Genomic DNA, 27,650 nt, shown 5'->3' on the forward strand with positions numbered 1-27,650 from the left:
CAGTTAAAAACTATGTACTCAAGTAAAAAAAGTAATAACAATTGATAAATAAAAATGTTAACGATTTTTTCTAAACTGTAAATTTTACAACTGTAATTTAATATCTTATAGCGAAAAAATCATTAATACAGACATAAAAAATCTTTGTTTAGTTATTTATAAAAAATAATAACATAAATAGACTAAAATATCTTCCATTCTAATTTTATCAGGAACTACAGCTATCAAACTGTTTTAACAAATTCATACGACTAAAACCTAAATAACATTTAATTATATTATATATGTTATAGTGGTTTACCTTTAGTAGTATTGTCACTGTTTTCAAGAACTTAATACACCATCTATTCACTTTTTAAATGTTTAAGGTTGTTATATCTAACATTTACACTATTTTAATTTAGAAAATGTTTATTAATTATAGTGAGAATACGGAGTTTTATTTTTAAGTAATACTTAATTTTAAAAAAACATTAATTTAAAACTGGAAATAAACATTTTTTTACAGCGCACACTATTTATTTGATAAGGAGATAAAATTGAGCTTTTATTTAAGTATAAGATACGTAAATATAAGTCTTCCTTTTGACCTCGCACTTTGAAAAAAAAACAAAGTTGTAAACTCAAGAAATCCTTATAGTTTTTTTTTATATAAAGGCTTGTTTTAATATGATAAAAGTAAATAATTATATGAAGATAGTTAAAAACCTTTAAGACATATACAAATGAAGTCTGACCTTGGTAAGAATAAATAAAACTAGCTTTTGATAACTTTAAAAATGTTTTTTTTTAATATCAGAAACAAAAACTATCTGCTAGACCTAAAAAGTAAGCTACTATTACATGCATGTTATCTAAAGCATCCACGTTAAAGTGAATTTAACTGTTTGTTATTTAGTTTTAAAATTTGTTTCCAAATGTTGTCTTTAGGACAATTTTTATACCGATATTCCTATTTAAATGATGCTAATGTAAATTAAATTTTATTGGCGTTTTACATTTTTTTAATCATAGGATTTGTAGTTTTGGACTGCATATTTATTTAGTTTCGTTACTTTTTTTTTTAATTTTACTGCATTTCTTTTTGTATCTAACAATTTTACTTTCAGTTCTTCGTTTAATTTCATAAAATACGTAAAACCTTAATATTCATTTTTAATAATATTTTGTTTTTGTACCTGTCTTACAAAAACATACATAATTTAAAAACTAATATTTTTTTATTTTTTTTTTGAATTCAAATGTGCATTGTTCGGTTCATTTAGATAGAATAAACTAATAAAAATCCTGGTGTTTTTGTATACTTATTAAGATGTTTTGACACTCATTGATCTCTTAACAATTCTTACGTCATAAAATAAACAAGGTTAAATTAAATGAGACTAGAATATAAAATATTTAAGATAACTTTATTTAGATTTTCTAAACAATAAAATACAGTTTAAGTTTATATTATATAACTTATTAGTAATACTTGACACTTATATTATTTACCTTTAAAAATATTCAAAAATTACTTGAATGTAATGAAAAATATGCACCAAAATAATAAGGGCGTGAAGTTAGTTAAAAAATTTAGTTTGGAATAAACAGCTAATAAAACTTTGAGAATTTAATTCTCTCACAGAAATTTGTTTACTATAATTACATATATTTTACAAAAACGAAAAAATTTAAACAAAAAAATATGATCGAACACAAATAAAGTTTTTTTTTTAAACGTTTTATTTTTTCTATTATCCAAAAACTTGTTTTAGTATTTTCAGATTATTATGTTACAGTTTAGACATTTTAAAACAAAAATGATTGTTTAACAATGATAAGAAACTAAAAATATGCCATTGAAAACATAATAAAAAAATAAAATATCTTTCAACCCCTATAGAAGTTTTCTTACACAAACTTACTCTTCCCTACTTTAAATGCTTTTTATCCGAAAATTACGTAATCACTTTTTAATCACGATCAAGATAGCCGGTGGTTGCAGCAGTCGTCAGTAGCCCCTTCCATTTGAACGTATTTTCGCCACTTGTTGATGCACTCTTGATGCCCGCTCAGTCCGCAAGATATGCAGAAGAGCATTGAAGCTCGCATTGGTAAGCTGCACACTTGACACAACACAAACCTAAAAAAATTAGTAATAGTTGTAGGTTTATTCCTAAGGTTTATAATTGTTTTTGTATTGTAGTCTTACGCTTACGTTCTAAAGTTTTTAAATAATTGTGTATTTGTTTATAAGTATAGTTTTTTGTATCGTTAGCATGGGGTTTACACTAACAAAAAACGTAAGCTGTCGAAACTTACAAATACAAGGAATTTTTTTTCAAAACTTAAGCTAAATTAAAATACAGATTTTGTAATGAATAAAACCAAAACAGACTATACTTTAAAAGCAGGTTAAACTAAAGGTCAGAAACTTCACGTTTTCAAATAAACAAAAACTTAAGAACTTTAAATACATGCGTTTGTAAGTAGGTAAATTTTTTTAATAGACACTATGTATATAAAAACTACAAGTGTTTTCACTATTTTTAGTAAACAGGTTTTTAGTCATGTTAAACTTTAAAACCAATGATCTAATGTGAATTTAACAGGTTATTTGAAAACTGAATTAATCTCATAGTTCTTCTAAATAGAAAACACTCTTTATGACATCCTACTTTATAAAACAAATTAAGAGTTGTTAATAAACCTTTTAATATAGTTATTTAGTTTTTTGTACAGTATAAACTAAATAACTACGTTAAAAGGTTAATTGAATGTTTAAATATTTTTTTAAATTGAATTTTAAAACCAATGATCTAACGTAAACTTTTTTAGGTTATCTGAAAACAAAATTAATCTCATAGTTCTTCTTAATAGAAAGTACTCTTATGACATACTACTTTACTAAACAAATTAAGAGTTGTTAATAAACCTTTTAATATAGTTATTTAGTTTTTTGTACAGTATAAACTAAATAAGTATGTCAAAAGGTTAATTAAATGTTTAAATATTTATTTCAATACAATTTTAAAATCAGTTGATTTAGCTGGACTTTTCTAAAAATATTAACGAGCAGAAAATGAGTTGCAAAATCGTACTTATTTTATTCATCTCAAACTAAAGAAAATAACAATCTTTACAACAATCACAGAGATTAAAACATGGTAATTGTTGTTCAGTTGTTATAATTTATTTTGTACTTTTACTAGCGTTTTATAATTTAATACCTTTTTTAAATGTTAAAAACATTTTTAGTTTATACCATGACTTCTTAAAATCATAATTGTACAGAAAATAAATATTTAAATAAATTATAAATAATTTAAACTACAAATTACAAACTACTTATAGTAAAACCTGCAGATATAGTTAAATACAATTAAAATAAAATTTAAATATTTTTTTACAAATTGAATAGAAAACTTTCTTGTTTTATATATCATTTAGAATTATAAAGCATAAAACCTTTTCTTTTCTTTTTTGAAACTCTTTATGGTATATAGACCATTGGCAACAACGGAATGTTTGTATACAACTTGCGTGGTTGAAGCATGTGATAAAGTGTTTACTGACTCAATCTGACTCATTTTTATCACCTAAATATTTGTTGAAAACTAATATCAAATTTACTAAATAACTTTTAGATAAAATTTCAATTTCTACAATACCTTTTTGACAAAGCAGTAAAGTAAGTTTTATACCATATGAACAATGAACTGACTTGTAATTTTCAGAAGGCAATAAAAAAGCAGTATAAGGTCACCATAAAGTAGCTTTAATAAATATAACTTAAACAATGATTATAACACTAGTTTTGTCACACTAACTTGTGCCCGTTGAACGTAGTACTTTCTGAGAAAAAGGGAATTGATGTAGCAAGTTTGCCAGTGCTCTTGAGTCTTTGTGCTGATGGCAAACTTTGGTGATCCAGTAGAATAAGATTGAATGAGCAACATCATTGAAACGACCGATTGGACGTGCCCTTTATCCACTAACCACCTGAAAATTTGATCTGTAGTCATCCAAGTTGAACAAAAAATGTTTATTACGTGTATTAAATATTGTTTGTATTTAGCACGGTAGAGATTAAAACAGCTCTGTACTTTGTTTATTTTTTTGTTTAAGTTAAAAAAGTTGTTCAAAGAGTTTAATTTTGATTAAAAAGTTATCAAAACTCGTTAACATAAAAAAAAACACTTTTTGTTATTAATCCAATATGTTTTAACTAACTTTCATCAAATACTATTTTTACTAATTCCAACGCTCATTTTACAAGAGTTATATCTGTCAGAAATCTAGACATTTATAAACTAGAATAAGTAATAAACATACACCAAAATTATTTTTGAATTTTATAGAAAAAAAGAGGAACCAAAACAAAAACCTTAAAAACTACAGGTAAAATATCTTCTATCTCTTAACAATTACTAAATAACTTGGATAGTGAAAAAAACTACAAAATGAAAAAATCAATGCATTACATCAATGTTTTAATATGAATGATTTAATTAAATAAAAAGCTATTGAAAATGCAAAAAAAAAAATATTTTTTTTTTAAATATAAAAAGACAACTAATTTTCGAATCGTTTACTCAGTTTCAATGTTTAACACATATCTTAAGAACGAAATAAAGTACATAGGAAAATTTTTAAAGAACCACACAAAATACACATTGTGACGTTTCAAACAAAATTAATTAATTTTATTTAGCCTATTTCAAAAACAACTTTATATCTGTTTTTAAATGTTGTAATAGTGTAACCCACGTAAATTTTTTTTATATCGTTGTTTTTATAGTAGCTCGGTAGATTATATTTTTTGATAGGTAGTTATTGTTTAAAGGGCATTTTTCTTTCCTGCAGTTGCAGGTTTTTTCTTGTTGTTTGAAGTTAAGGTTGTTTATTACTTTGTTTTTGTGTTTAGAAATTTTTGTTTTTAATTTTCCATACAGCTATAGGAAATTTTGAGTGTTTTCCTGTTAAAAGTTTTGTGGTATGGGTGGTTTGTGTCAATGTTTTTATTTACCAAGTTTAAGAATTCTTTGTCTATTTTAGTTGCTACAGTAAAGGAAAAAGGTGGGTTGAAATATATAATTTTTCTTTGTTTTTTTTTCATTTGCCTTTTGGTATTTAAGGTTGAATTTGTAGTTGGCGGATTTTAGTGCTGATTGATAATTATGTTTTATACGGTCAAATGATTCTTCGTTACTTGATAAATTGTTTAGTCTTTCGTTAATAGTTATAGGTAAGTGTTTTAATATCTGATTAGGGTGGTTTGATTTATTGCTCGAATTTTTTTTTCTGAATGGGATGTATGTTTTGTTGGGTAAGTTTAATTCGATATCTAAAAAGTCTGTTTTGATTAGGCCTGCATCTACGGTTATTTTAAAACCCCATTTGTTAAAAATTTAGTGTAATTCTTTTGTTGTGTTTTCTGTGGTTCTCGGCGATTTAGATTGGATAACCGCAAGGCCATTTTTTCTATATATACCGAATTCTTCTTCATTGAATATATTAGTTTTTTTATCTCGCTTAGCATGAAAAGTCCTACCATGTCGCACACTTCGGCTCCATTGTAGGATCCCATGCTAACGTTAAAGAGGTCAGATGTATTTATTTTTCCCATGTTTTATTTTCGTGAAAGATTGTAGACTTGCAGGAATAAAGTATTAACTTATGATCGTTGTCTGTGATTCGTGCTTTTTTCAACAAATTTTAATGAGTTAACTAAAGTTGTTTTTGTTATGGATGGGTAAAAATTAGTGATATCGAATTTTATGAATTGGGTTTTAGGGGTTGTTTTTAGTTTATTGAACCAGTTTATAACGCTGTCAGTGTTTTTCCATTGATTTAGTTTTGAGCTTTATATATGTATATAAACAAGCTTGGATTGTGAAAACAAAGATTATCTAATTACAAAGTTTATTTATTTAATTTAAATGCTATTTTATAAATTAATGTGTATTTTTTAAAATATGTTACTACTTTGTTGGTTTTTGTTTCAGTATTCCTCTCAACAATTACTCGTGGTTTAAATACTTCCTGATATTTTGTAAACTATGTATTTTTATTTAACTTTGGCTATAAAACATTTCTGATGTAAATCAGATGATATATATTTGTTCAAACGTTTGAGAGTTTTGGTTTATGTTAAGAAGTTTATATTATTTGCGAGGACAAATGTGTTATTAAATAGTTGTAGTTAGTTTTTATACAAAAACTTTGTTTCATTTTTATTGATAAAAAAAATAACATAATCGATATTAATAATATTAAACTTAATCACACTAAAACAAACTTTAATTGCTCACAGATAACCTCATCTCGCAAGTTCATTATGACGTCAAAATCACTTTTGTTGTAATCATACTTGGCAACGTCATGAATTACCCATTCACCTTCGTCGAAACTCTGATCACTCAATTGTGACGTCACACTTTCGTCACTGCTGCCATCTGCTTCTGTTACGTGACAAGATTTTATGACTTCACTGGTTCCATCACTGCTGCATTGCATTTCTTTTATTAGGACTTCGTCTTTTATGTCGTCAGTAGAGTTGGCCAAAGCTCTGAACTCGTAGTTCATGGATTTCGTCATCGCGTCATCTCCGATTTCCTGCCGAAAAAGAATCTAATCATTTAGTACGCGAATATTAATTGTGCAGTTTTATACTATATTAAAGTCTAAATATATTTAAACCAATTAAAACAGTTTTGATTAAGTAAATATAAGATGCTTTACTCATTTTGAAGGTATTACAATTAAGGGGTACGGCTCTAAATTGCATGAAGACAAAACTGCACGGGGTTACTAAAGTGCACGAGTGCACATAATTGCATGAAGCCAATTTGCACAAAGACGAAATCGCAGGAGGGAACAAAACTGCACGAAAACGAATTTGCACCAAAGGTCAATTTTGCATGTGAGTAAAAACATAAAGAAAAATAAATAGTAAAAAAGAAACTAAAAAATAATTTAACAAAAAAAAATGATTAAAAAAAAAAATTTTTTAATTATATAAAAAAAAAAGCTACGGACTGAGGGTCAAGGGTTATGGGTAACAGTTTTAGTAAAAAAAAATGACAAAAATTAAAAACCTAAAAAATAAAAATAAACTTACTGACCGAGGGTAAGGGTTAGAGGTAACAGTGATAAAAAAAAAAACTTAATTAGAAAATAATGAAAAAATAAAAAATGAAATAGAAACCCGTGCAAAATTGTCTGCTTGTGCAAAAGTGTTTTCGCGCAAAAGTGACCCATTGTGTAAAATTATCTTTGTGCAACTTTATCCCCTTGTGCAAAAGTATCTTGATGCAATTTTATGAAGTCGTGCTATTTTGTCTCCTCGTGCAATTTATACAGCTACCCACAATAAAGGGCAAGGGGGGTCCACTTTGATTTTTACAAGTTGATCTTATTGTATAGAGTTTTATCTGAACTATCAGACATTTTTAACCGCTTAAAAATATTCAAAGTAATTTTTGAGATATGAGCGATCAAAGTCGGTGACCTCAATAGGTTCCTAATGGAAGGCGCAAACTATAAACGCAAAAAAAGACCATTTCACTAAAAATCTATTTCCTACTTCATTTTTTTAGCAATCTTCTTTAAAATTTGACAGAAAGTGTAATATTAAATTTTAAAAAGGTTAAATGCAAGATTTTTTTAAATTTTGAAAAAAAAATTATCAAAAAAAAACCACCTTTTTTCTTTGTTTTTAATCTCAAATTTTTATTTTATTATATTTTTGAAATTCCAACATTCAAATTCTATTAAACTATAAAAGGAACTTTTCTTAAAAGTTTGAGGTCCCTAGCTAAAAAATGAAGAAGAATGTAGATTTTTAGTGATTTTTAAAATTTCTGAGAAAATTGACCTTAAAAATTTGCAGTCTATACGTTTGCATCTGAAATTTTTTATAAAAATTACAATATCTCAAAAGTTAAATAAGATTTTTTAATTCTATAAAAACTATCTTGTAGTTTGTAATTCAAGCTTTCATTTAAGATCCAATGTTATTTTTAGTAAAAAAAAGTGTCTGACCCCCTATGCCCTTAAAGTGATCACAACAGACATTTTTCTGGGAGTTTATATTAATCAAAATCTAAAAAACACGTATCTGAGTCATGTACTAAACAAAAGCTATTTTTTTATTGGTTTAAATTCTTTCAAGTCAAAAAACGTGTGCTTGTGTTAGAAAAACTGGCTAAAACAGTGAAACAAGCTATGAAATTATATTATAAGATTAAAAACTAGGGAATTGGAATAACTTAAACTAACAAATGTTAAATAACTAAACATTTATCTTAGTCGTAAATAAAAGTTTTATTAATATTTTAAATAAATCATTTTTCAGACAAACTTAAAATTCCAAAACAAATGTCTTTAATTTATCTTAGTAAAAAGTTTATCTTAGCTTTACAGTTCTTAAATATAATCCTTAAATGTTTTTTATAAGTCATAAGTAGACTGATAAAAATTGATTTGTTTAACATAAAATTCTAAACTTAAAAATTTTCAGTATGAATATTGTCAATAACTACTATAACATTTTATCTAGATTACTGTTTATACTATATGTAAGATAACAGTATAGAATAAAATAAAATAAATTAAACACATACCTTATCCAGGGTTGCCACAGATTAAGCTGAGAAAAATTTTCTTACTTTTTATTAAAATTTTCCTGACTTTGCTAAATCAAATTCTTAATTTAAACTTATTTTAAAATGCATATTCAAACTCTTGAAACTATATAAAGCTTTCAATCTTATATTTCCTCTTATCATTTAGTATAAAATTTGTAAAAATATATCTAATCTTATTTATTTTAAAAACTTCAGTTATTCTACAAAAAAATACTAATAAGTAAGCTTAATCATGGCATACACCTTTCTATAACTTATTTTTCAAATTTAAAGAACTTTGAAAAAATTTGAAAGAGGTAAAGTATACACATAAACTTCTTACATGAAATACTAAACTTTGTGCTTAATTATAAAAAACTTAACTAATTACTTAAAAAAAAAACACTTTTTTCTAAATTCTGCAAGATAAAATTCTTGTGTGTATATCACTTGTGTGTATATATTTCACTATTGAAGCGTCCTTACCACAGATCATCAATAATAAAAGCATACAAAAACTGCTTGTTCAAGTAGGGTGGTTATTAAATATATAAATAAAAAAACTTTGCCGTTATATAAAGGATATTTTACTAATTTTTACCAGATAAAGGATTTTGAAATTAAGTAATGTTGTAAATTTCTAGGAAAATTTTGCAATTTTAGTCTGACTTTAAAAGAATTTTTTATTAATTTTTTACCATTTTAAAGCTTTGGAAAATAAGGAATTTTGTAAATTTAAACAGGAAAAATCTGACGTTTTTTTCAAATTTCGTCAATTTCTTGACTTTTCGTTTCCTGACTTTTTTCAAAAAGACCAATTTTTTCCTGACTTTTCCTGATTTTCTTGACATTCCTAAACTTGTGGCCTGCTTATCCGTCTTTTTTAACAAAAGTAATTCTATTATTTAAAATTGAACACAATATTTCGTACAATATCTTTATTTTTTCATTACGTATACATGTTTTAAATTATCTGAAGAAGAAATCTATGATTTATAGCAAAGTATATGTATACACCAGTGGTCTTAACGGTGTGCACGAAGTTTTTAATGTGTAAAGGGTTTACAAAACTTATAGGGTTCGCAAAAAAAAGCTTTCAACTTCAAGCGACATAGTTAAAGGTTGAACCTGGTAGTTTATTTTATTTATCATTTATCAACCATTTAAGTACACACTTGACCACTTTAGTACATTTTTCATACATTACATTAACGTATGGTCGGAGTCGGCAAACCGCGGCTGTAAATTTTGTCCACTAAAATAGAAATCATTGAAACTTTCACTAGATGTTCTGGGGTTGTAATGAAGAGTAAAAAAAATATCTCAGGCATAATTGACTATAGATATAAAACTAACTCTAGATATTCTCGGGACAAATCTTCTAGCATGACAGCTAAATCGCTTATGGATAAGATAATATAAAACCATATTCATACCAACAAACGGTAGCTTCGTAGTAAAAAATGATAAATGCTTGTTACGACTGACTAACAAGTTTTAATGAGAATGAAACTCGGAACTACCGAGAACTTGTGGTCTGATGATCGAGATATCAACTTGTAATATCATTCTTTTTTATATAAAAGAAAATATAACATATAAAAATTTTGATAACTTTTAGTTTACAAAACCATATCTTGTATTGTTAACAAACAATATATTTAATTTATGTCACTTATTCTTGCTGATGATCAAACTAGTTTTGTTTAAAGTGAATATTCATAATAAATCTTCATTTATTTTACTAGATTACGATTCAAAGAAAAGGACTCACTTGTCTTGTTTCAAAAGCCTCGGTCGGAATAACAGAAAAATTGTTAGAGTCATCTAAATTTTCAATATTTTCTAAAGTGGAATAACTTCTGTATAAAAAGTAGTTTATTCGATTACGCTAACTTGAAAACTAGTAAAAATACACAGCTCTATACCAGTGTTTTATAAAATTTACTATTCCAACTTTATATACTCGCTTATTTGATGATTTGTATTATAAGTTTTCATTAGAAACATAACACTAAAGATTACTGAAAAAAACCTAATAAAGTATATTTTTATACTAGTTCTATTATTTACGGCTACTTTTGCTTGTAAAACAAATAAGTTTCTTATTGTGAAATAAATAAAAATTAAATTCAAGATTGTAAACTTGTTTAAAACTTTATAAACATTTTTGTTTACGACTTAACTAATAAAAACATAAGCAAAACTTTGTTTTATTTAAAAACTTTTTTATTAAACTTTGTAATTTTTCTAAGTTTAAAATTTTAAACCAGTACAGTAAGCTATTAAATTACTAGTAAATGCACAAAATATATTAAAAATATATGTCATCAAATATTTATTTTAGATTAAAGATAAACTATTTGTATTAAAATTAACAAAAACAATGCAGAAATGTATAGCTACATATAAATTACTAATATATTGCAAAAAAGTAAATAAGTAGAAGAGATTTTGATTAGTTTTTGTACTGATATACAATTAACTTTCGTTAAATTTAGATAAAATTGTAGTCTGTTGCATAAGTGCTAATACATGAAAACAAAACTTTTAAAAAGTTTTTTCTATAATACTAAACTAGATATGTTGTATAAAGTTTTTGTTATAACAATTAAAATTCTATATCCTTTGTAAATATTTTTTTTTAACCGAGGCTTATCCCAACAGGGTAGTTAAAACATAAAACTAACTTTGTGAAACTAGCTTGAGTGGGATAGATATCATCAAGCGAGGCGGACAAATCTTTCAGGAGAGTGTTTTTTGAGTCTCCACTCATAAAGTCTGGAAACTCTCCATTAATAAACTGATCCCAATCTTCTCCTTCTATTATGTTGTTACATGAACCCAAAGCACTGATCGGTAAAATGTCGTCCTTAGTAAATTTAATAAATAAAAATTGTAATTTGCTTTCATTTTATGTTTTTTAAACGAATTTGAATATTTAAAAACTTTTGCTATTTGCTTATTTCTATAGATTTATGTTATTCTGGTAATCTTAGTAAAAATTCAGCTTTTTAATTGTAAAGTAAAAAAAAATGTTTGTATATAATTTAGAAACAAATTAACTTTAAATAAAAAATGTTGAAAGCTTATTTTTATATTTTAATTCGATGCAAACTGTTATAATAAGTGAAAGATTAAGTTAGATTCTATAAGTTAGATAAAAGTAAAATGATACTTTTGGGAACAAAATATAACAATACAGGTCTTGTAAAAAAACTACTATTAACATAATAATTTATTAGTAGAGTTAGTGTTTGAATATAATTAAACTAATTTTGTTCTCTATAAAAACTTTATAGAAAATAACCTTTGTTATTAAATAAGATAAAAACTAACATAACAGTATGTTTTTAAACTGTTGTACATTTAAAAATAATCTACAAATTTACAGTTTAATTATTTCTGGAAACTGTTTAAAAAATTAATTTATTACGATTTTTAAACTAATTAAGTAAAAGAAAATTAAAGAATCCTTAAAAAAACATGGCTGATGTTTGTGATGTATAACTTGTTTACAAACATAAGACTCACAAAATGTTGACTTCAACTGTCGTTTATAAAAAGGCTATATATTAGCAATAAAATAAACTGTTAGCTGTTTTTATTTATACAGTAAATTTATTTTTTTTTTGTTTTACAATATGAAATTAAATATATAAAAAAAACCACTAAACCTAAAATTTACCTTGTTGAGGTTTTGGCTGACAAGCGAGCTTCTTTTGCTTTCCTTGTCTCCGCTACCTCTTTTTGCCCGTTCAATGTACGCTGCATCTGAAGTTGTCCTTGACAACGGACCCAACACAACAGTTGAGCCCTGCTTGCTCACCGATTCACGTTCGTTACCGCTCTGCACCGACAAATCGTCACCATACAGTTCTGTTAGCAGTAGCCAAGTTCGCGCAACCAAAACTTCACCAGCCTCCATGGCAACTGAACAGTTCCGTCTGCATGCTGTTGTTTATTTTTAACTTATTTTTTTATCTTTGAAGCTTTTTGCTCTTATTCGCTTTTTTTAAAAGTAAATCAGGCTTTAAGATAGCTCTAAATGTACATTAAAGGTTTTACAATATTTTATTAACTTATAAAGTTTCTGTGTCTTAAGAAAATAAAAATAACGAATAGAAAATTAAGCTTACATAGTTATAAAATAATAATATATCAAAATCACCATCTTCAAAGGTAAGCTTCAACTCGGGGCCATCTAGCAAGTAATTCTGAGCCATTATGTCGAAGCCGTTTAAAGTCAGCTGGTTTTTAATAACGCTTTCAACATCAAGACATTCGTCCATATTTTCAAAACACTTGTTCAACTTATTGTTAACTTGATGAATGAGAAGGTTTGAGTTCCAACTGGCAAACCTGACTTGATTATCCTTGCTATCTTTTCCCAACCTTCTTACCCAATGAGCAGGCATGCTACTATGTTTGGACAATGATTGCTGGTACAACTAAAAGTCATAATAAACAAATCTAAACTTTTAAACACTATGTAGGTATTTAAATATTTTAATAAGTATAGAAGAAAAGTAAACTAAAAAACACAAATATAAAATAAAATTGATTTAATTAAAAAGTACGAAATAAAATAAATTAAAAGCACTAAAATAAAAATAAAAACAAACTATACAGTAATCTTCCTTTATTCTACCAACATATGTTTCTGTGTGTCAACGAATCAACACACTTCAACTGGGTTCTGTAAAAAAATAATTACTGTAATGAGAGAATAGAAGCATAGAATAAAGTAGGTGTATATATGTTTTCATTAAAATAAGGTATATTCTACAGATAATAGTTATTAATAGGTGAAATACTTAACATTAAATCCGACTGTTATAAAACTATATGATATTTGTAATTATTAAGTCTAAAATAAATAAGTAAGCTAAATTACACAACAAAATATAATATAAATAAACAACTTACGTTAATAGGAAAGATAACTAAATCAAAATTTGCCGTTTTAACTAACGAAAAAAATACATTTGTTACAACTAATAATTACGTCACAATGTAAATGAGGCCACCTAAACTATTCAATTTGTACTGCAAGAACATTAATTTTGTTTTTATGTAATCTATTTTGAACAAAAATAAAACATTAACCATCAGTTAGTAAATCCATAAAATTTAATAAAACTTAACGACGCTGAAGGCAATAAAAGTCACAGAAACTCGGTGTAACATGTATATTATATATTGAATGCTAGTAATGATTGAATCAAAGTTATATAGAATTAGGAAGCAGATTTAGTTCAAATGTGAAAATCAAAAGTGAAAAAATGAAAAAATTAAACTTTAAGGAAAAAAATTAAACTTTAAGGAAAAACAAAACACAAAAAACATAATTATTACTAGGCTTACAATGTACTGACCGATAATTAATTTACAGCGACATACATAAAATCATAGTGACCTGGATTAAATATATATTGTATTTTATAATTAATAAAATAATTAATTGGTAAAGTTGGAGTCGGCTGTTTAATTTAAATATCCCTTACAGATATTTTATATATTTAATAAGTAAATTGTGTTATATGTGAAAGTTAAAATGTAAAACAACAAGGTAGTCATATGCTAAGTATAAACCTGCAGTAAAAAACCTACCAGCTCTCTTGGGCGTAGTAGGTAAAAAGGCACGGTTTATCTGTGATTTGAATTTAATAACTATTATTAACAACGGCAAATTTTGATTTAGTTATCTTTCCTATTAACGTAAGTTGTTTGTTTATATTATATTTTGTTGTGTAATTTAGCTTACTTATTTATTTTAGACTTAATAATTACAAATATCATATAGTTTTATAACAGTCGGATTTAATGTTAAGTATTTCACCTATTAATAACTATTATCTGTAGAATATACCTTATTTTAATGAAAACATATATACACCTACTTTATTCTATGCTTCTATTCTCTCATTACAGTAATTATTTTTTTACAGAACCCAGTTGAAGTGTGTTGACTCGTTGACACACAGAAACATATGTTGGTAGAATAAAGGAAGATTACTGTATAATTTGTTTTTATTTATATTCCAGTGAAGATACTTCACTAGGATCTTTTATTAGCAAACGATTTAACCAATATTTTTGAACAGTTAAAATAAAAATATAAATATTTCTAATATTTTGAGATATTTTGCAAATCCAACAAAAAAACCTAGATTTTCCAAGCTTTTAAAGTTAGGATAGAAAAAACAAGAAATACAGAGACCTGTCGTCACAATTAAAATTATATCAAGTTATAAATATGTGTTATATACCTTAAATATAATAAAGTAAAAAATGTTTGATTAAAAAATAGTAAATTAAGGAAATGCACTTAAAAGCGTAAAACACAAAACTCTTATAGGTAAAACAATATTTTTTACTTAAATATTTTTATAACAAAATATATTTTAAGAAACCTGATTAAAAGTGCTTGGAGATGAGGACATTATAGATAACTCATCATCACTTGATTTTGATCCTTGGAGATTGCTTTTACTAAACAACTGATACATTTTGCTTGTTTGCTGATGAAGCGAAGAAATACCATAGCTTTCATTAAGCCCTTTTTTTAACTTACACAATTAAATCTAATGAATGAATATATAGATATGAAAAAAATATGTTTATATACTAAATCAAACAGAATCAACTTGTTATTGAAATTTTTAGTTGTGCTAAGATATCTATGAGCAGAACTAAATTCAATAAAAGTTTCAGGCATTTTTTAGTTAAATATTTAGACAGCCATTAAGCTAAATGCTTTGCTGCAACATCTCTACTTGTATATCTACTTAACAAAAGTTTATAATTTACATATAAACCATTATAAAATATTTTTGATATATTTTGTAACTTATTTGTTAGATATATAACACAACTAAAAATAACTCTTAAGTATATATGTATGTCCATTGGAAAACTCTAAAAGTTTTTTTTTTGAAACGAATAAAGCAGATAACTTCAACTCGTTAAACCATGATAAAAAGATGCATATGATATTTAGGAAAAAATTAAAGTGTGGAATAGTAATAATGTAAATTATATTGGCTAATTGAGTAATACAAATTTACAAAAATCATAAGTAAATCAATTTAACTAATTTCAATTCTAAACTTTACCTTTAAGAAATAAATAAAGCATTAAAAAAAAAAATTTTTGAAACGAATAAAGCAGATCACTTCAACTCGTTAAACCATGATAAAAAGATGCATATGATATTTAGGAAAAAATTAAAGTGTGGAATAGTAATAATCTAAATTATATTGGCTAATTGAGTTATACAAGTTTACAATAATCATAAGTAAATCAATTTAACTAATTTCAATTCTAAACTTTACCTTTAAGAAATAAATAAAGCATTAAAAAAAAATCATCAACTCAAATAAACCTTTAAATGATGCATTTTTCTCCAATTCATTTTCAGTTCGAAGGTTTTGACCGGCAGACACAACCCAGCCCCTGTTGTTTATGGCCAAACCTGAAGCTTTGAACTGGTCCACCCCAAAGTCTGCCTCGCTTATGTGGTTTAAAGCAAGCAAGCCGTTCTTTGAAACGCTGTACAGTATGGAAGAGTCAGACTGTGACCAGCCCATTCCCGTAGTGTTTGATGGTTTCCACTGTTTATTTTATTAATTACATTATATATGTGAACTATTTTTAAATGTTTTTGGATAATCTGAATCTATCTTTGAAAAGCGTAAATACTTGCGAAGTTTGAAACTGTTTATTAAAAAAACTAAAATGGTAGTTACTGATTTATTTATTTAACTGGCGCTTTACTAATTTTAAGGCCATAGGGGGGGGGGGGGGTCCACTTTGTTTTTTACAACTTGATCTTATTTTGTAGAATTTAATCTGAGCTATCAGACACTTTTAACCGCTTGAAAAAACTCAAAGTACCTTTTGAGATATAAGCTATCAAAGAAAGGGCGTTCAATAGGTTCCTTATGGAAGGCGAAAACTAAAAATGCGAAAAAAGACTATTTCACTAAAAATCTATCTCCTCCTTCATTTTTTGAGAAATCTTTCTTAAATTTTTACAGAATGTTTATCATTAAGCTTTAAAGAGATATATTGTAGGATTTTTTTTAATTTTGAGTAAAAAAAAAATTATTGTCAAAAAACTACCCTTTTTTTTAGTTTTTTGTGGATAAAATTTTTATTTTTCAAAATTTCAAAAATTCCAACATTCAGATTCTTCAAAATATTAAAAGGAACATATCCTGAAAATTTGAAGTCTCTAGGTCAAAAAATGAAGGAGGAGATAGGTTTTTAGTGAATTTTTAAATTTCCGAGAAAATTGACCCCGAAAAATTTGCGGTCCATACGTTTGTATCGGAAACTTTTTACAAAAAATAAAATACCTCAAAAGTTAAATTATATTTTTGAATTCTATAAAAACAGGCTTGTAGTTTGTATTTAAAGCTTTCATATAAAATCCAAAGTTATTTTTTGTAAAAAAAAAAGTCGGACCCCCCCCCCCCCCCCTATGGCCTTAATGGCACCTTTTAATCAAATAATTATATTTTTTATCTATAATCGTTTAGCTGATAATTTCATTGGACTGTCTGTTGTAAAAACTCGCATAAAAACTTAGTAACAACATTGATTGATTAAAATTTTCTTAAAAAATGTTCATGGCTGTTATTTATTTACTTAAGTCACTACTAAATCTGATTTTAAAATTTTCTAGAAAAAAAGATAAATAACAAATACTAAACCAAACACCTGAAAAATAGATTTGTTCAACTTTATCATTTAGTTTTTAAAAACAAAAAAAAAATTAGTACAAACGAAATAAGTAAAGCATAAAAAAATTATCAATTTTAGTATACTAAATTTCTTAAAAAACTATTATTAAAACCGCCTAAGTTTTTTTTTTCATTTTGCTCCTCATCATCAACTCCAGAATATTTAGTGTAAGTTTCAAATTATGGCTTTGTGACCCCCTAAATTTCCTTTTTTTTTTGTTATAATATCTAGTATAAGTTTCAAAACTACCATTAAAAGTACCAAAGACTCTTTTTTTTTTTGCTCTTATATAGACATAGTAGTTAGAAAAAAGAAACGAAAATATGCCAGAATTTATTTTATTAGACGCTTATATTTTGAAATTTAAGAAAATTATGTTTAAATATTATTGAGATAACAACATTCCTTGCTTTTGTCAAAATATTCAATTCTAGTAATTTACTTTCAAACATAATTAATTCTAAATTAAGTAGTTAAATTAAGTGTCAATCATATATAAACGAACTAAAGAGCTCAAGTCAAACTCGGCGTAAGGCACGTGACACCTTTGAACGTCCCATATCCTTATATTGAATCCAAGATTGAACGAAGACTCAGCCATCTGGTTGGGATGACCTGGCCTCCACTTGACATGACCGCACGGGTACATGCTCCTTATTTCGCACAAGCGCTCACTACTGCCGTGACTCACGTTCCATACCTGTGATTTTATAAACACTTTTCAATTGAAATATGTTAGGTTAAAATGGAGAATAAACTATAAAGAGTCTGAAGTTTAACTAAACTTGCTTATTTAGGAAAAGAGTACTTTATTTTTTATAACCTTTAACGTTATTGTTCAACGTAAAACAAGTTAACTTTTATAAATTAAAGTTTATTGCTCTAAACAAAATAATCTTTAAAATGTACATAAAATTTTAAGATTTTAATAACTAAATCATTTTGACTAAATAATTTATAACTTAAACATTAACAAGACCTTAACTTATCAATCGAACTTTTAGTAGATAAATAAACAGAATAAAAATATTTCATATAATGACACATTGTTTTATTTAAAAAAATAAACAATAAAAAATACCAACAAAACTATAAGCTTTAAAATAACACTTTATTCATACTGTTCTACTTTGTGTTTATTGAAAGAACTTTTAAGTTACTGAATTTAATAAAAAATAGAGTGAGGAATAAAGTTGAATGTAGACGAGCAGTTATACATTTAGTAATGTTATCATCTTAATAAAAGATTAAGGCCATAGGGGGGTGGGGGTAAACCATGTTTTTTATAAATTGATCTTATTTTATAGAGATTTTCTAAGCTTTAAGATGCTTTTTATCGTTTTAAAAAATTCGAATTATTTTTTGAGATATGACCAGTCAAAGTCAGGCCGCATAAGAGGTTCCTTATAGGGAGGGAAAACTAAAACAGCGAAAAAAGACTATTTTATTTCAAATCTATCTCCTCCTACATTTTTCAAGCAATCTTCTTCAACTTTCACAGTGTAATCTTTATACAATAACAAAAAACGTTACTTTGGACTTTAAAAAGTTTTTGTATTTTGTTTTGTTTGAAAAATTTTATTTTTAGAAATCATTAAAATTCATAAATAATTTTTTTTTCTATTAAATAAGGAACACTTCCTGAAAATTTGAAGAGGATTGCTTGAAAAATAAAGGAGGAGATAGATTTTTAGTGAATTTTAAAATTTCTGAGAAAATTGACCCCAAAAATTTGTAGTCCATACGTTTGTATCGGAAACTTTTTACAAAAAATAAAATATTACAAAAGTTAATCATATTTTTTAATTCTATAAAAATTGGCTTGTAGTTTTTTTTAAAGCTTTCATATAAAAACCAAAGTTAAATTTTGTAATAAAATGTGGTTTACCCCCCTCCCCCCCCCCTATGGCCTTAATAACAGTTTAGATTTGTTTTAGAATGGTTACCTTTTGTATTTAAAAATTAACTTAAAAGTATGCTTAAAGTTAAACTTTTCCATAAAAAAACTTAAATTAAAGTATTATAAAAATAGCATTATACTCTACCTACAAAAGATTTTGCGACAATCAACAATTGGTTTCTTTCTAATTTGAATTTATCAAGCATTCATTTTTATAAGGATCTACAGAACCATTCTGATCAAACAGAAGATAGTATTTACTAGAAAGGTGATTCATTTTATGAGCATTTAATTATAGTCTCATTTTAAAACTGACAATGTCTTAAATGCTGAGATGTGATGATTTGATAAAGTCAATTTTGAATTTACCCACAAAAATCTTTACTGTCAAGGTTATATAAAAGTTTTAAAATCTAAAGCTCACTAATAAGGTACTTAACTTGTAAGTTTTCATGATTTTCTTAGTTTTAAGTATATGTATATATTTCTGTATTATAGTTATTCAAAATTGTACAAAACTAAGTTTAACACTAAACCATAACTATATTACAGACATATATACAATTATACACGTACTTGTAAGAATGAAAAATATAATATAAACTTGTACACAATTAAGTTTTAATAAGCTTTAATTATAGTTCAAAATTCCCAGCTGGGAATTGATTTCTCTCTTTAAAACAAATTTGTTTCCAATTAAGTTATTTCTACATATTAAATATTCTTGTAAGGATAATTAAATTAAACACTTTTAATGTACTTTTTATTTAATGGCAACTTTTTCAATATTTTTTTTAAAGATTAATTAATAATTTGTTCAGCACATCAGATATTTATTTTCAAGGTTTTTTATACAAACTATTTAAATCAGCTTTTCTCAAACTTGGCCAAGTAGCCCCTTTGGGGGTTATTACAGAAATTTAAGGGGCCATGAGATCATAATTTAAAACTTACACTAATTTTTGCTCTTCATCATCTGGGTTTGAGGATGAAGAGCAAAAAAAGTCTTAGGCACTTTTAATAGTAGTTTTGAAACTTAAACTAGATATTATAGAAAAAAAAAAGAAAATTTAGGGGGTCACAGCACAAGCCATAAAAAGGGGAGCCACAAGGCCATAATTTGAAAATTACACTAGATATTCTGGAGTTAATGATGAGGAGCAAAATGAAACTTAGGCGGTTTTGATAATAGTTTTTTAAGAAATTTTGTTGAAAGGGGCAGTAGCTTTTTTAGTTTCTTTAAAGGGGGTCTTTTGAAAAAAAGTTTCAGAAATGTTGATTTAAATCAGGATTTCCCAAAGTGAGCGATATCGCCCCACTGGGGGCAATTTTAGTAAGTAGGGGGGCGATAACTAGTAAGGGGGCGAAAGGGGGCAATTTTAAAATTTTTAGGTTATAAAATTTTACTTTTTTTCTTGCTATTTCACTAATTTTAGCTTGGTATAAAACATTTGACCCTGAAGTAAAACTTAAACAAAACAAGTACATTTTGTTTACGTAAAATATAGAAAAAAAAAATGCTTGTGAATCCTATTTTTGAGTAAATTCCATATTTCTATTCATATCTTTTTTTATTTAACAACTACATTGGACATAAACAATCGGAACCCCTCTCACCATTTCATAACCTGACATATATGCTATTTGGGATAATAAATAGTTAGTTAAAATCTATTTTATCTATTATTAACTTTCACTTATTGATATTTCTAATTGTTTTTTGAAAAGTCACTTAGTAAGACTAAAAAAAAGCTGTACAGGGTTGCCACTTTACCTGGAAACCTGAAAAAACCTAGAATTCGAAAATTTAGGATTAAAGATCATCTTAAAAGATTTCATTCAGAACATGTAAATAAAAATGTCAAGTTTTTCAGAAAACGTCAAGATTAGAAAACAAAACAGTGTAAAATCACAAACATGTTCAAGATATCTACACAAAGTATTGAAGATGGACAATTAGTTTCTTACTATCTGTCTCTCATAGTTGCTATACAAGGACTTTCTCACACCATTGGGGAAAAAACGTTTATTCCTGTCTTAAAAACAGATGTGGAAAAGTCAATCATTATAAAAACACTAGTAATGTTTTACCTTCTATTCCTCTAAGCAACAATTGAGAAAAGAGGTATAGATGAAATGTCAGAACGTGTTAGTTCGAATGATGTGCAAAGTTTTTTTTTCGATAACGTTGACGAGTCAAATTTTCAGGGGAATAAATGTCTTCTTTTTGTTTGAGTGCATTTAATAGTTGATGATACAACATACTAGCGTTCTCCCAACTAATGGAAACACATAGCACAGAAAGGCTGTGTTCGAAAAAATATAAAAATATTTTGAAGTAAATAAAATAACTTCAAAACATCTTATAGGAATTGCAACAGGTGATGCTCCATCTAGGATAGGAAAGTATTGTGAATTAATCACATGTTTTAAAGAGTTAAACCCTGAAATATTTACTATTGATTGCGTTATACATCGCCAACATTTAGTTGCAAAAATTTGAGCGTCCGTTTAAACGACTCATTAAACTTAGTGATAAAAGCTATCAACAAACAAAAAGGCATGATTTACAAAGTTGTCTGTTTAAACAGCTGTGCAATGACAATGATGATGTTTTTGATAATTTGATATTACATACAGAAGCGCGATGGATATCAAAAGAAAACTGTCTAGAAAGGTTTTAGGCTGTTTTTAATTCATATATTGATTTTTTTTTCTAAAAAGGATATGACCATCAATTTGAAAAAACTTTACAAGGTAAAAACTTGAACCTTGTGAAATACAAAAGTAAGATAACCAGTTTCAGAAACTAACTTGAACTGTATGGAAGAAATTTAAAAAATAATCAGTTTTCACAGTTTGCAAGTTTGGAAAACTTAAAACTTCAAGTAAGTAAAGGTGAAATAGAAGTATTTTCATCTCATCTGGAACAGCTTACAGGTGATATTGATATACATTTTACTAACGTTTTTCAATAAAACGTCCCGAAGTGGATTATGATTTCTTCAAAGCAGATCTTTTTGAAGTAAACGTTGCTTTACAGGAAACCTTCTTAGACTCACAAACTGACCTTGAAACTTAAAGTTTTTTTTTTCAAAAAAACGATATGAAAGCTTTTGGACTCAACAAATACTAAATCAGAAGTATCCAATTATTTGGGAGGAAGTTAGATTGTTGTTTATAGCTTTGATGAACTTTTAGCTATGTTGTTAAGAAAACTATCAGTTCAGTTATCAACGTCTTGAGCAAAAAATATAATCTAGACATTTTTAAAAGAGGTGACTTGAGGCTTTATTTGACTGATTTAGAACCAGATATAGAAAAACTTGTAAGCAGTCATGAAGCTCATCCTTCTTGAGTTTGCACTTTTTACCCAAAAAAACGTGCAAATTTATATTTTCTTAAATTTTACTTAAATAAAGTCTATTTCTAATTCAGTATTAATAAAACAAAAAATGTTATGATATTTAATAGCTTATATAGATCTCTTTTTTTTAATGAATGTTTATTTTATGATTTAGTTTATTTTATGTTTATTCATAACATTATTGCATTATATCATATCAAATCTTGCCATTTTGTAAAAAAATGGTAATGATTTTTTGAGTTCGCACTTTGTTATTTCGTTCAAAGTGCGAACTCAAGCAGAGTTCTACTGTATTTATTAAGGGCTTTATGTTTTAAAGTTGTTAATAGTTTTGTTTTGACCTGGTTAATTTTGTAGTTTATATTTGTTGTTTTACATTACACTAAAAGTTTTTATATCATAGTGTTTAAAATATTTGTTTGAAAAATATTTATTTGACAGATTTTTGTTATTACTTGTTTAATCTGTATAACTTAAATCTTGATGAAAATTTTGTTTTTTTTTTCAAAAAATATATTTTTTGGCTTTAAAAGAGTATAGATTTGAGATTTTATTTGACTTCAAATGTTTCACTTAAAAGACTCTTAAAGTCAATTCTATTTTCTAACTTGATTATTTTTTTTGTTAAAACATCTATATATTAAGGAATTTTAAACTATTAGTACAACTGTTTTTTGTTTTATCTTACTTCAAAATATTTTGACAATTAAAATTTGTTGATATTTTAATAGTTTAACCCTAGCTCTTAATTTTTCATTATTTTTCTCTGTTAAATTATTATAGGCTGATAGTAGAAAAAAAAATCATTTTGAACAGAATTAAATAAGCCATCAAAAAAAATTCTACAGTTACAAAACAAAATTTTAACCTAATTAAAAGTTGTTTTAATTGATTAGTTTCTGTTCACACAATTAACTGTAAAACCTTTAAGTTTTATTTTTGTTGAATTTAAAAATTATTGTTAGAATTAAGGTTTAGTTTTTTAAAGGTTATTCCAATTCAAGTCAAGTTTTTAGTAAATATTGCTTGCTGACTACAAAAGTTGTCCACCACTGACCTAAAGGTTTCATTAGTTTCAATTCATACTTAAACAGAATTGATTACATATTACACAAGGCTATTTAAATAAGTATTTCAATACACTTTACAGGGCTTGTAAGAAAATAACTGTAATTTCTTTCTCAAGCCCTGTAAATTACTTTGAACACAGCCAAAAAGTGCGTGCATAAGAAGTACCAGACTAAATTACATTTCGAACATAATTTTTTTGGCTAAAAAGTGTGTACTTAAGAGAAAAATTACATTTTAAAATCATGGGGTGCAATTTTTTTTTTTTCTGAAAGGGGGCGATATAGTAAACGAGTTTGGGAAACCCTGATTTAAAAACATACTTAAGCTTTTTTTTTGCTAGTAGTTAAAAAATACTTATGAATCTAAGAAAAGTATAAAAATAAAATTGTAGCACATTCTTAATAATATTCTTAAAAAGAACAAAACCAAAAAATAATGAGTTTACTCACTTTTAATGTTTTGTCTCTTCCTCCAGTAACTATTGTTGATCTCATAGGATCTGGATGCCAATCCATGCAAAATATAGGTCCTTTGTGTGCTATGATAGAATTCAAAAACTTAGATGGGTTCCTCATATCCCATAACTGTATAAAATTAGTATAAAAAAATTACAACTATCTTTAAACCTATTATATATCTTTTATCAAATTTAGAATAGACTAACATTGTTCAGTTAGCAATCAGAATTTATCTAACCAGTCAAACCTGCATTAATCCACATTCAGTACCAACAGCAAATTTAGTGCTGTCGTGTGGACTACATCTGATGTCCCTGACACCATCAGACTTTGTTTCAAACACTGATGAACACAACTTCTTTCGCACATCAACCATTTTTATATTCGGTTCCTTGAGTAAAATCAATCAATTTTTCAGCCAACTTAAGTTATCAAAAAACTTCAACAAATTTAACGCCCATATTTTTACTGGTTACACGACAATTCAAGTTCTTACAAAAATTTTTAAATGGCTATAACTCAAAAAGTAATATAAAATTTAAAAAATACTTTAAGTCTATTTATTAAGTCTAAATTAATGAAAAAGGTAAAAAAAATTATTGAAGGAGAATTTTATAATTTACTAAATATTATTATATTTCAAAAGTTATTTCATCAATTTCTTAAAAATATTCAATTTTTTGCAAAAAAAAGATTTTTTGTATATTAAACAAATTGCGTCGATTTTTTAAAACTATAAGTTGTAAATAAATCAAAATTATATATCAACTTGTTACTTTAATTTCAGTTTATCTAAACAGCAACTGAATCTCAGTTTTCAACTCAGCTTTCCAATCAATGAAATTTAAAAATAAACCTTTAATCTTAGCCCAAAAAACAAAAAAGTAAATAATATTCAAAAATTTTTGTTGTACTTGTACATTTTAAACTTTATTTTTAAAAACAAAATAAACCTTTTTTCACAAAAATATCGAAATATTAACTTAAAAAATCAATTACTTCTATAATACCCTATATAACACATATGAGCCAAATTTTTTCAAGGACAAAGTTAACAAACACTATAAGTTATAAATAATATTTTAGTATTCTAATCTTAAGGCTTACTGTAGTTATTCATTCATAAAAAACGATTTTTTCTAACTTACAGCTGAACCACTAAGCAATAAATTTGACTGCAAGGGATGAAAGCAAATAGTATTGATTGATCTTGAATGCTCATTAAATACACTTAACTGCTTGTTTCTACCAGCTATGTTTAAGTCCCAAGCTAACACAGCTCCATTTGTTGCCCCGGTTGCTATCAAACTGCTGTCTTGCTTATTCCAAGACACAGCTGCACTGCTCATATTCATTCCTTGCTGTTGATGTTAAGTTTTAAAGTAGCAGTAAGAGTCAATTAAAAATTACTACAATTAGGTTTTTATGAACAAAAATAAATTTTAACTTAAATAAAGCTTTTTTTATTGTTACAATTATAGCTATTTGAAGTTTTAGACTAATTAATTAAGTGAACACTTAGTATTTGTGCTTGTTATTGCAAAATAATTATTACACTTTATAAAACTATAAAAATACTTTTTTGAAAAAGTTCAAACATTTTATAGTTTTTTATAAAGTTTGTTATAAAAATATAAAAAAATACTTGCAAAAAAAAAAATAAAAACAACTGAAATGAAATAAAAATTTAAACTGACGTCTCTTCTGCCCCCTTGCAAGTTAAGCTGCTCCACAAAGGTTTTATTTTTTTCATTAAAGCTAAATACTTTCAACAGAGATCTACCAGCTACAACAACACGATTGTAGTCATTACACAAGCTTAATGAACTCACACCAAGGTAATTAGTTCCCATGACAGTTGTATATATTTTTTTGTTTTCCATGTTTGTTTATGTATGATAACTTTCTTCCAATTTAAGAAAATATCAAACTCTACAGCTATAATAAAAAAAAATTTTAAACTAAAAAAAAGATTAATGGATTTTTAGTTTTATAAAAAATAACATTCTAATAGTATCTCCAAATTTATTGTTTTAAATTGACACTTTGTTTTATAAAACAGTAAAATATTAGGTCAAAATAAATTATATACAAGTTCAGTGTTCATTTATTTAAAACTTACTTATTACAATTAAAATTTAATAAATCCTTAATCTCCAATTTATAAGCAGTTTATGATAAAAACATTTTCTGATGTTATATGAGACATAAAAATAGTTTAATCTTTAGATTTGGAATCTTACAAAGTTTCTATTTTATTCATTACTATTTATTTAAAAATCTGAAATTTTTAACCAAAAAGGAAAACTATTTTAAATTTTATGACAAAATACACTATTTTTGAACTAAAGCATAGTATAAAATGTATTTCCTGGACAAAATGTTAACAGGTATCTAATAGGTGTGCAACTCGATAACCAGAAGGTTCTTGGTGCACCAGGTCTTTGGACCAAATATTTTGAGCGTGTTTTTTGGTTGTTCAATAAACTATAGAAATAAAAGTGAAAATGTCAACATTGCTTGAAAGACAAAAACTTTAAAATAACCAAGAATTGTTTAACACTTTACTTGCATGCAACTTCATGATTGTAAAAATAAACTATAAGCATAACAAGAATAAATACTTCATTAAATGATGCTTGTAAATAGTCATTGCATTCTTGAAAAAAAGGAAATCAAGGCTCTTTACTTAAAAAGATTTATTTTGTATATGTGCAACCTTATAGATATCATATCCGAATAGAATAAAATACAAAATCAAATAATATTGAACAAAATTAAACTTCAAATCATTAATGAATTTAAAACTTATTCATTTTTGTTTTAAAATAATCTAATTTATTGTTTATACTTAGTGCTAAATTTTTCATATTGCATAAAAGTGAGCTTAATAGTATTGCATTAGGTGAATTCCCTTTTTAAAGGCACCTCGTTTAAATCATAATCAAAGTTGCCATAAAGAATTACAGTCACCTCGGCTCAGGTAATTACAAAAACGAACACATTTTGAACAGGGGCAAGTCTAAACTTTTTTTATTAGAGTTGTACAATTTTTGTTGTTAAATAATAGAGTATTTCTGGAGCACCTTTTAATAAAACACTTTAGAAAATTACAAAAGTTTCTACTACCTAACTGTCTAAAATTTCTCAGGCACATAAAAGTGTTAAAATGTTAAACAATTTGAAAGTACCAGTAAAACAGAACGCAAAAGCTTAATAAGTAGTCCGTTTGTTATTTTTTTAGTAAAAAACTAAAATATAAACCTAAGTCCTGTTATTAATGACATTTAAAACTTTTTGCCTTACATTGTGGAGCTAACATGAACAACGAAATATTTTATATGTCCTGGACAAGACGTTAAAAGGTATCCATGGTGTGCGACTCGACAACCGAAAGGACCTACATGCACCAGGTCCTACGGCCGAATATTTTTAGCGTATTTTTTATGCTTAAAAAGCTTAAGACAAAGTACAAATCAAAATTAGTAAAT

General features: G+C 26.1%; 1 protein-coding gene across 1 annotated transcript; it reads right to left on the reverse strand.

The window, feature by feature from the left end:
- Positions 1-1,786: 1,786 nt before the first annotated feature.
- LOC145834593 (GATOR2 complex protein WDR24-like) lies at positions 1,787-26,088 on the reverse strand. The gene is made up of 15 exons (XM_082942062.1): positions 25,857-26,088; positions 25,308-25,520; positions 24,407-24,550; positions 24,151-24,285; positions 17,869-18,063; positions 16,000-16,228; positions 15,029-15,174; positions 12,784-13,063; positions 12,301-12,566; positions 11,303-11,484; positions 10,387-10,474; positions 6,284-6,600; positions 3,813-3,984; positions 3,451-3,581; positions 1,787-2,125 (listed from the first exon to the last, which is right to left on the reverse strand). Exons 1-15 carry the CDS (start codon positions 26,040-26,042, stop codon positions 1,966-1,968), a joined length of 2,844 nt encoding a protein of 947 aa, XP_082798188.1. The 5' UTR covers positions 26,043-26,088; the 3' UTR covers positions 1,787-1,965.
- Between the last annotated feature and the right edge of the window lie 1,562 nt (positions 26,089-27,650).

Source organism: Thalia democratica, chromosome 4 (genome assembly GCF_965202585.1).
Source record: "Thalia democratica chromosome 4, ktThaDemo2.hap1.1, whole genome shotgun sequence".
Taxonomy (NCBI): Eukaryota; Metazoa; Chordata; class Thaliacea; order Salpida; family Salpidae; genus Thalia; species Thalia democratica.